At 40.9% G+C, this 11,207-nt stretch overlaps 1 protein-coding gene across 1 annotated transcript; it reads right to left on the bottom strand.

The window, feature by feature from the left end:
• Nucleotides 1–2,963: 2,963 nt before the first annotated feature.
• Nucleotides 2,964–6,719, bottom strand: LOC134211107 (protein artichoke-like). The gene is made up of 2 exons (XM_062687726.1): nt 6,584–6,719; nt 2,964–6,522 (listed from the first exon to the last, which is right to left on the bottom strand). Exons 1-2 carry the CDS (start codon nt 6,598–6,600, stop codon nt 3,603–3,605), a joined length of 2,937 nt encoding a protein of 978 aa, XP_062543710.1. The 5' UTR covers nt 6,601–6,719; the 3' UTR covers nt 2,964–3,602.
• Nucleotides 6,720–11,207: the final 4,488 nt, after the last annotated feature.

Genomic DNA, 11,207 nt, shown 5'->3' with positions numbered 1-11,207 from the left:
ACTCCATTTTGAGTATTTGATACAACAATGCCGGAAAAGGATCCATTTTCTACGTTCTATCTCCGGAACCTGGTGGGGTGCTCACCCGGAAGACCTCATCAAACTCTATAGAACGACTATTCTCTCTGTTTTAGAGTATGGCTCTTTCTGCTTCCTCTCAGCAGCTGATTGCCACCTGATCAAATTGGAACGAATTCAGTATCGTTGTTTGCGTATTGCCCTTGGCTGCATGCATTCAACGCATAACATGAGCCTGGAGGTGCTTGCTGGAGTCACTCCTTTAAAGCACCGTTACTGGGAGCTCTCACTTAGAATACTCGTCAAATGTGGAACAAGTAACACACTTGTCCTAGATAACTTCGAAAAAATGCTTGAACTGACTTGTCGTTCAAGATTCCTTAGAGTCTATCTCAACTACATTTCTTCAGATCTTTGTCTTCCGTGTTATAATCCACCTCGAGTTCACTTCACCAACGACAGTTCCTCAATTGAATACGATCTGTCCATGAAATACGCTATTCAAGGAATACCAGATCATCTTCGACAAATATCTATTCCCTCCCTTTTTTCAGAAAAATATGAACATGTCAATTGCAACAACAGATATTTCACAGATGGTTCTCGCATTAACGGATCCACTGGCTTCGGTGTTTTCAACGTAAGTTCAACCACCTTCCGAAAACTTCAGGAACCGTGCTCGGTTTATGTTGCTGAGCTGGCAGCAATTAACTTCGCTTTGGGGATAATTTCCAATCAGCCCGTAGACCATTATTTCATCTTCTCGGATAGTCTTAGTTCTATCGAGGCACTCCGGTCGATGAAACCTGTTAAGCACGCATCTTACTTTCTTACAAACATAAGAGAGCAGATGCGTGTTTTGGTCGAAAGATCATTCAAGATTACTTTTGTTTGGGTCCCATCTCACTGCTCAATCTGCGGCAATGAGAAGGCAGACTCGCTGGCAAAGGTGGGCGCACAGGAAGGTAAAGTTTATGATAGACAATACTCGAGCAACGAGTTTTTCCCATTAGTCCGTCAGAGTACTCTTCAAAGTTGGCAAAGAAATTGGACACACAACGAACTTGGACGGTGGCTATTTTCCATAGTTCCAAAAGTTTCTGGGCGAGCGTGGTTCAGAGGTGAGGACTTAAGTCGAGGCTTCATTCGCACGATGTCGAGGTTTATGTCCAATCACTATTCACTAAACGCACATCTGTACAGAATAAACCTTGTCGATAGCAACTTATGTAGGTGCGGAGCCGATTATGATGACATCGATCACGTAGTTTGGTCCTGCTCGGAAAATGACGCCTCCAGAGAGCAATTATTGGATACCCTTGTGGCCCGAGGTAAACAACCCTTCAGGGAAGTTCGCGGTGTTTTGGGAGATCGTGATGTTGTCTATATGCAGGCCATTTATAGTTTTCTTTGTGCTTCTGACATAAAAATCTAACATTTTGTTTTTTTTTTCTTTCTTTAAAGTTTTTTTTGTTCTGTCTCTGCCTTTTTGTTCCGTAGAGCTCCATAGCTCTTGCCATCCGGAAGATGCTCCCAGTCGAACCATTCCTCGAGCACGACGACACGCCACATCGTCACTGACGCCAAATGCCCGGATGAGAAGCTGAAATTTCCTGATCCCAAATCCTAAGCCCCGTCCATCCTTAAACATTGTAAACTAACCTCGAGTCACCACGAGTACGCTGGCTTCTACCCCCTCTTACTAACCGTATAATAAAATTATATTGATTGTATATATCACAAAGAACAATGGCTCCGTAAAGTGTTATACACGCCTGAGCCTGCCAAATAAACGAAATTTTAAAAAAAACGTGACAGAATGCGATTGCCTAATAATTCAGTCCAGTGCCAGTGGAGGAGAAAAATACTCCAATCGGCGAAGACTCATAGAGGAAGAGCTGTAGCCCATCAAGTATCAAGTATCAATTGCTCCTGTTGAAAAATCTCGAAAATGCGTTTTTTTCGTGCTCTACAGAGGAACAGACGTTCCAGTAGTTAAGACTCTTCAACCAGGTGCCTCACATGAGGCCACTTCCATTACCTAAGGCACGCCGCTGAATATCACGGAGCGTGAATTTGGATCGGCTGAGGTTCTCTCTCCCAACCACTGATCAGCGTCATCGTCACCTAAACTATCGCAGCAATTCGTACGCAACCAAATTTTTATGAATGAACCAGCCAATTTCGTTCGCTATTGGAGAAAAAAATAATAATTGAATCTGGTCTGCCGCTGTGATTTTTTGACCTGTTCGCTAGCAGCTACCGTGTGGTGCTGGTGGGAACACACATGTGCCCACGTACAACGTGTGTTATGACCGTTCGGACGTTTTTGGCCTATCCGCTCGAGGTCTGCATCTTTCTCTTCCTTTCGCCTAGATTTGTAGATCGTGTGTGTTTGGTGGGACTCCTCGCGAAGCTAAATTCGATCATAATTCATCTATTTATTATGCGATTATTAACGGATAATTATGATCATTTCTAGGCGTTTTTTGGCTCCCGCGTATCGCGAAGAATCGATTTTCTCTTTTTGGGCTGTTTTGGAGCCTCTGCTCCGGGGCTGTGTTCCAGAACATCCTGTTTGGGCTGGTGGTGCATTCGCAAGCTGTTTTGTACCGTCGACGACGACGGTATTCACCCGTATGGTGTTCCCGGACCTGGTCCAGGTCGGGTCGCTTGCGGGACTCGAGCGTAACGATTTCGAACGGTGGCAGCGGAAGAATTAGCGCAGCAATTATCGACTTACTTTTTTTTTCGTTTGCTGCGTGAAGGTTGTGTGAAATGCTCCCTTGAAATCACAGATGGTTTTGTTGAGAAATTGTAGACAGCAAGGAAAACAAAACTATAGGTGAGAATCATTCGACAAAAACAATTTGAATTAGCTAAGGTTCAAAACAACCTGCAAACATGTTTTATGTATTCCAATGGATAACATGATTGTCGATCATTGTAGTGAAATTCGAGAAATGCTTCGTGAAGATCAGCTCTTCCGGAAATGAAGAATTTTATTTTCAAGATTTTGAATGTATAGTTTTCGATTTTGTTTAAATTTTGCATTATTTATTTACCAAAAAACATGAATTGCATCAATGGTTTGTCATTTCTTTAAAAACGGCTTTTCTGATTGTTCTGGAGTGAATTCCATCTTGCACACACTTAACAACAATAAGTTTTTAGTTAGAATTTGTTTTCAAATAACCGTCTTATAATTTACCATGAAAAAATAGCACATTCTTATCATCACCTTTTTTCTGTTTTATTTCTTCGATTTGCCAAGTATCGTATACGGACAAAAATAAAATGCATAAATTATTTTATTGTATATATTTTAGAAAACAGGCAGTGTTTTTGCTAAGTCTACAGAGCTACTTAATAATATCCAATGTTATCATGTTTACCACAATGGCGGCTAAAGTAACTTTCCCTTGCTAATTTATAATCTAGTGCAGAATAACCAGACAAGTCAAATTATTTCAATGATATCCATCCCGAGTAGCACACATGTTCAAAGAAAATTTACGCATAAAATATATGCGACTAGATTCGGTCACAATCGAGTTGTAGCAACTAAGTTTGTATGAAATGTGTTACTTGGGATCTGTTGTTACATATTCGGTATCACTATCTTCCAACTCAAGAGAGCGGTTCGCCTCTATGTATATTAGGTGTTTAAGATGCTTTTCCAATGTGGCTATGTTTTCGTCACTTAAACTATTTCCTTGGATATGAATTTCGTTTACTCTTGGAATCGCATCGAGGAAGCTGACAGGTAAATTTTTCAATTGATTATTGCTTAAATCTATACCAATAACATTCGTTGGCAGCATGTCCTCCGTTGGAAGCACGATATTTCCAACATGTGACAGGTTTAGTGAAGTAAGATACTTCCATTTATATACCTGGCTTAGATCTATTTCTTGAAACTGATTATATGCTAGATCAACGGTTTCCAACTGCAGAAGTTTGAATAAACCCTCTACAATGCGGAGTTTATTATTGTTTAAGTAAAGTGAACGAAGTGCAAACTTTTCGTAAGGGTCAAGGACGATGCGAGATATTCTATTGGTCGAGGCGAATAGCGACACTAATCGGAATGGAATGTAACATTCAGTAAGAAAGTTTCCTGAAACGTCTAGCTCTTGAAGATGTGGGAGATACGTGAAAATGCTCTGGTCGAATGTATTTAATTGATTCCATGAGACATTCAAATGCCTCAACGATGGGAGCCTCACATCTGTGGGGAAATTGCGAATATTATTAGACCCAAGAGATAAAACTTCCAGCGCTGGAATGGAATTAAAAGTATCCGATAAAATTGTAGAAATTCTATTGCCGGCAAAGGATACGAATTTTAGCATTGTCATGTTTTGAAACCACCTGGGATTAATAGTCAGTAGCTTGTTATTTGACAAGTCTAGATATTGCAACTCAGTGCATTCATCGAAAAATATCTGTGGTATATGTTGTATCTGATTATTTATTATCACTAAGTGTTCTAAGGATTTCAGACTGTGAAGTATTGAATTGTGCAGCTCGGATATTTTTGTATCAGAGATTTCAAGTTTTTCTAAGTTAATCATGCCCAGGAAAACTCTAGAATCAAGTGTTTCATTCAAAAGTGAATTAATATGTAAAGATTTAATGAAAGTTCGGTTCAAGTGTATCATATTTTGAGAACTTAATTGCAGATGCTGCAATTGTAACAGATAGGGTGGAATAGTTGAAAATATTTCAATCCTCGTAATGTTATTCTTAAGCAGTTCCAGATTTGTTAATGCAACAAGTCTAGAAAGGCTGACATAATCTATAGAAGTTAAACCATTGTTCGATAATTTCAATTGTTCTAAAGAAACAAGATGATCAAATGCATTCGACGGTATTTCATGTAACGAATTATTTGTCAGATCTAACTCTTTTAAGTGCTGTAGATTGTTAAAACAATTTTCAAGCAGTTCAACAATATTATTATTCTTTAATATGAGCACTTCAATTAGTGGTTGGTTTTGAAATGATATCCCATCAACTTGTCTAATTTGATTACTCGCCAAATTCAGATAAACCAGCTTTAGTCCTTGAAAAGTATCGCCACTGATGGATTGAATCCGGTTTCCTTCGAGATTCAAATATCTAATTGCTGAGCCGAAGAATGCTCCCTCTTCAATGTCTATTATCTTGTTGAAAGAAAGTTCTACCGAATTGAGGTGGAACAGTCCAGCAAAAGAATTACTTCTTATGACAACCAGAGAGTTATGGGATAAAGTAATATGAACTAATGCTGGGTTTGCTTTGAACAAAATTATCGGAATATCATTCAGATTGTTGTAGTCGAGATATAGTTCTGACAGGTTGACAAGACCGTCGAACGAATCATCCTCCAAAACATTTATTTTATTCCCATACAACATAATTGTTGAAATATTGACCGACTCTCCAAAAACATTCGGCTTTATAACATCTACGAGATTGTTTTGCAATTTTATAATGGTACCCATTTTGGGAAGAACTTTTGATGGTATTGAACTTATTCGGTTTTGACTTAAATCCAGATCAATAGATTCAGGTATACTTTCGAATAAAATTGGTGAAATGTCTGCTAAGCAATTGCCATTGAGGTTGACTACTCGCAAATTCACCAGCCCTTGAAAAACGTGTTCGTGGATATGCTTTATCTCGTTGCCTTGCAAATGTAGCTCACTGAGTTGGTTCAAATTGTGAAATAATCCTTGAGGAAGTGCCTTCAGAAAGTTACCGGATAACATTATAACCTTCAGATTAGCAAGTCCTTGGAATGACCCTGGACTAATGCGTTCGATCACATTGTTCGAAACGTCTAATTGCTCTAAAGATTCTAATCCTTGGAAAGCATCGTAATCCAGCACTCGAAGATAATTCTCCCTAATTCCCAACACTGTCAAGTTCGCTAATAGTTTGAATGTTCCGCCATTCAAACTTTCTATCCGATTTGCACCCAAACTTAAATATTCCAGTTCTCTTGAAATCCAGAAATGTCCCTGATTAATGGCAGCAATTGCGTTCCCATACAGCTCCAGTCGCCTCAGCTCTGGACAGTTCTCAAAAATGTCTCCGTTTAGTTGGTGCAAATTGTTGAAAGATATGTTCAAGTTGCGTAATTGGATGGCATCTGAGAAAATTCCCTGTGGTAGTTCAACAAGATAGTTGTTCGAGAGATCCACGTCTTCCAGATCGCCAAGGCTTTGAAGTGAAGCTGGACGAATTCCTTGTAACTGCACACCAGATAGATCCAGCACGCGAATTCCATTGGTGTCACGGAAGAGTTTCGGTGTTATAAAATCGATGGAAGAATTGATGAATTTGATCGCCGAAGAATTGGCCTTAGACGGTAGTTGGAGAGTAGGTTCATTATCCATGGCAGCGGTAATATGAATTGACTGAAAGATGCACTCGTTGTTTGGGTTTTCCGTACATTGTATTGTGTGCAGAGCCAACACAACATTATAACTCAATAATGTTAAAAAAGCTATGAATCTGTAAGTTAAATTGTTCTAAGTAATGGAAAATGAATTAACTACTGAATCACTTCACTCACGTTATGATGGGCAGCATCCTGGCAATGATGCTACTCTTTCAAGATTTTGCCAAACACTGAAAGTAGCGGGAAAAGAACCAGCATCGAGAATGAATTTATAAATTGATAACAATTGTTTATAAGCAAAGGTGCTTTCTGTTTGATAAGCATGTGCGTACTGATGCAATAATTTAGTTGCTACAACGTTCTTACATGCATCGTCGTATCAAAGTGATTCAGATGTGCCATTTGTCCGTTATGTATTATTTCTTCTTCTTCTTCTTCTTATTGGCATTTCATCCCCACACTGGGACAGAGCCGCCTCGCAGTTTAGTGTTCATTAAGCACTTCCACAGTTATTAACTGCGAGGTTTCTAAGCCAGGTTACCATTTTAGCATTCGTATTATCATGAGGCTAACACGATGATACTTTTATGCCCAGGGAAGTCGAGACAGTTTCCAATCCGAAAATTGCCTAGACCGGCACCGGGAATCGAACCCAGCCACCCTCAGCATGGTCTTGCTTTGTAGCCGCGCGTCTTACCGCATGGCTAAGGAAGGCCCTCTTTATTATTTATTCAGAATAAATAAGCCCGGAATGGCTTCTGTAGCAGGTACGTAGTCGTCGTTTCCATTCAACTCGATCCATAGCTGCACGTTACCAGCTACGTAGCCTACGGCCTACGGGGAACAGCAAACCATCGTAGATCAAACTAACCGTTTGGCAGGGTTGTAAATATTCGGCAGCACTGGATGAAGATGATGTTTTTTATTTCTTTTTTATTTTCTTCCTTCCTTGAAATCGATGTCACACTCCCGAAGAGGAAGAGGAGTAAACAACAGACATCATGTACTTCGTTTTAGATGTATTGATGACTAGTTCGATTCACCTAGCTTACTCCTATAGTCTGAAGTATGTAAACTTGCTCCAACTTCTTAAAGTTACGTGCCATAATAACATTGACGTCGGTTAATCCGAGTGACAGAGCGAACCATATGTAAATCGTACAATTCGTATCTATCTCGGCCCTTCCAATATAACGATGTAAAACAGTAAGTACGAGAAACCATCACCTTGTACGTTTTAAAAAGATTCCGGAGCGTCCCTGAAACTAGAACTTCGCTCATTATTTGATCCATCGTCGCCTTGCCTAGTCGTATAGGGTAAGACGGTATAACATCCCCCCCCCTAAGGCATTTCCTTGATAACTTTTTACTTTTCAATGCAATTTATGCAAACTTTGTGTTATTTGGTAGCCCAGGAAGTCGCAAATGCATTGCCCGTGAGTAGTCATAAAAAATATTACAAATAACACGTAATAAAGCTTTTTTGAAAAGTCGCGAAAACATGGATTTCAACAAGTGCCTGGGCAATACGCCCCACCTTAGCCAAAGGCGTTTCATTGTCCTTCATTAGTATTTTATCAATCCCATTAAAAAAAGGTTACAAATCCTTATGCGCTTGACATTAAAAAAACCAACATAGGTCCATTTAAGCAGGTGTGAATTACATTTCAATATTTTCCATATAATTTGGAAGCAACTGCTGCAGGCTCGCTGCGCTTGTGTGCAGTTGGTAAGGGCATATCGTCCTGCCTACACTGGGGCGTTTTGGCCAGTGAAACATGTTTTCGAAAATCGTTACATTTTTGAAGATGGAAGCAATTTTATATCATATTAACCACTGAGCACTGGGGGTTGGTCCGGTGGTCTGGCCATCTTAGATTTTTGTATGGAATTTATAATCGTTTGTTGACGTTTTGCTCTCAAAATGAACTCCCCCCGCGCTGGTTATTCCCATCTACTGACGAAGTCGTTTAACGTATACATACCTACGAAAGGGCCTTGCCCAAAATGGTGCAAGTGCCTCACGGATCGAATGTACAGGTGAGCACTCAGTAAGCCTCAAATAGTACGAATTGTTTCGGGCAGCAGGGACTACGTCCAAGGGCTTGACGACCCCTCCCCTGGGGTCTGCGAGTCAGGGAGAACTGTCTAGGACGTGGTGGGGTTTAGCAGTGGGCTCTGCTAAATCCGTCCCAAAAAACCACAAATTTTCGTAAAGCAGACTCTATCAAAGCGACTGCGTGCCGCTTCAAAAGCACAAGCCCAGGGAATGCCATCGGCACTTCAGGGATGATCCCAGTAAGATCCTGATTATAGTATACTGGTTGCATGATATTGGACTTTGGCTGTGGATATTGACGAACAAACGTTGCATGAAGAAGAAGAAGCATAAAGATGATATTCGAAAAAAAAATGCACGGGGAAGCATATTAAGAAAATTTTGAAACTCTTTTTAAAAATTCTAGAAGTAATTTAATTAAAAACAGAAATGGTGAATGGGCTAATGGTCAGGCTGTCTTCCGTCCCATAAAACCGTGGCGGGCCTTGAAACACGCGGTACAATCTTGCCGCTCAGTTGCCAGCTGAGTGGGAGTAGGCTCAGATACTCTTTCCTGACTAGCGTTGATCTGGCTCTGAACATGAAAGTGTCAACTCTCGCATGGCCTCCCTGCATGCCGCAAGGTATGTATAGATAACCATGGGATCGCAAAGGCGACTATACCAGCAGGTTTCGACAGCCGCCGGCAGCCGGACCCAACAATCATGAAATCTGCAAAATACAGACGATGGAGGTGATCACGGATGTCTCCGACGTGATCATGTTGTTCCTGGACAACCGTGTTAATTACAGCAAGGACCTCAAACATGCTGTACAGTGTACATGCGCTCTGTGCCCTAGTAGGCGAGGCCAAGTCCGAGTGAAGGACCCTACTAGAGGCCAGCAAGAGTGCGGAGCGAGAAATTCGCAAACTCGTGAAGGAGCGGAAACTGGCGGAACACCAGGCGGAGAAGGAAAAAGAGGAGGCTGAATCGAAGATTCGCCTCCTGGCCGAAGGGAAACGGTTGGCGGAGAGCCAGACCGAGGAACTCCGCAGAAGGATGGCCGTGACAGGGGCGACTCCGAAGCTCAGTAAGGTTACGCAGGAGGCGAACCTGAAAGTAGCTACCGAGAAGTCTGCAGCTCCTAAGCGGGAGAGATGGGAGAAGGTTGAGCGGAAGGCCGGCCCTCCCAAGCCGGAGAAACCAGTGCCTCTACCAACGAGGACCACTGAAGCTCGCCGGGAGGAAGACCTACCCTGGAGGGAGGTCGTGAATCCCAAGAAGGCGAGGAGGAAACGGCAGCAGGCCGCAAAGAGTGCGGCAGGTGGAACGGTGCGCACCACTGCTAAGAAGGGTAGAGCCCAGGACAAGACGGGTGTGCCTTCCAACGGCTGTGGTAAGCGTAAAGACAGAGGCGTGGCCTAGGAAGGGATGTCAACTGCATCCGAAGGACGCGGAAAGGCGAGATGATTCTCGTCTTGAAGCGGGATGCTGCTCAGAAAGTTCTGGGTACAAAAAGTTGACGGAGGAGGTCCTGGGTGATGGGGTTGAAGTAAGTGCCTTATGCCCTGTTTCGAACATCCAGTGCAAGAGCCTGGATGAAAGTAACCGAGGCCAGAGACCTGCCCAAGCAGCACAACTTGTTTCACTACTGAACATTTCACTGTGTTGCAAGTATTCGGAAAGAAACAATCTTTGCGTATGTGCCATCAAATATAACTCTCTTGCAATCTAAAAAGCGCAAGACGTGGAGCCTACGGAAACATCCTTCGAATGCAATAAAATTGCAATAATGTTGCAAAATATTAGGTACAGCGAAAAAAAAAAATTAAAAATATATAACTGGATTCGATTTATGGATCTTGTGATGGATAGCCCTTCACTCTACCACGGCACCATTCAACACTTCGAAAGGACTGCATGTTTGCTCACCATAAAAACCATACGATTATGCAGTTTTGTACTCGGGTTTCCTGTTACTTGATTGCACCATCACAGGAGAAAATTGTGAGAAAATTTAGCATCGTTGAACGATGCTAAATTAAACATGAAGACACACTCAACTTATCTGCAACTGAATTTAAACAAACAATCAAATTTAGAAAGACGCATTGAAGTTACATAGTAAAAATATGCAACTTAATGATTTTGTTTCGTGTTTGCAACATGAATTGCAGTATTATTTGGTTGTTTGTTTCCAAATTTCAAACACGTACTGCATCGCAATGTTAATGAAACATTGATCACAATTCGAACGTTTTTGACAACTTGATGCAACATTTTCGTACTTTGGTGTATTTCCAATGCCTTTAATGAAACTGAATAGAAACGGCAAAACATACTTTTTCATATAAACAATAAAGACGGATCCATAAAATAACTAAGCTAAAACTTAGCTATTAATTGCTATGTTCCATTAACATGATAAAGAAAAACAATACAATTCTTGGTATTTTCCTATGAACGTATGACAAACGATCCATAAATCTTTGGAAAATGATCCATAAAAAACTATAATTTGATCCATAAAACTTAAAATTTGCGCAATTTTTATCGTGATGATGATCCATAATTCCAGTTCAAATGATCCATTGTTTTGGTGATATGATCCATAAATTTCCAAACATTTATGGATCATAAAAGTATTATCATTTTCCAAAGATTTATGGATCATAAAAGTATTATTTATGGAATCTCCCAAACTATTTTATGGATTTATGGTAGCGTTTTATGGAGCATTCAGATGGATCGTTTTTGC

Source organism: Armigeres subalbatus, chromosome 2 (genome assembly GCF_024139115.2).
Source record: "Armigeres subalbatus isolate Guangzhou_Male chromosome 2, GZ_Asu_2, whole genome shotgun sequence".
In the NCBI taxonomy this organism is placed as follows: domain Eukaryota; kingdom Metazoa; phylum Arthropoda; class Insecta; order Diptera; family Culicidae; genus Armigeres; species Armigeres subalbatus.
Note: the sequence above shows the minus strand (reverse complement) of the source record. Positions and strands in the feature narration are given on the sequence as shown.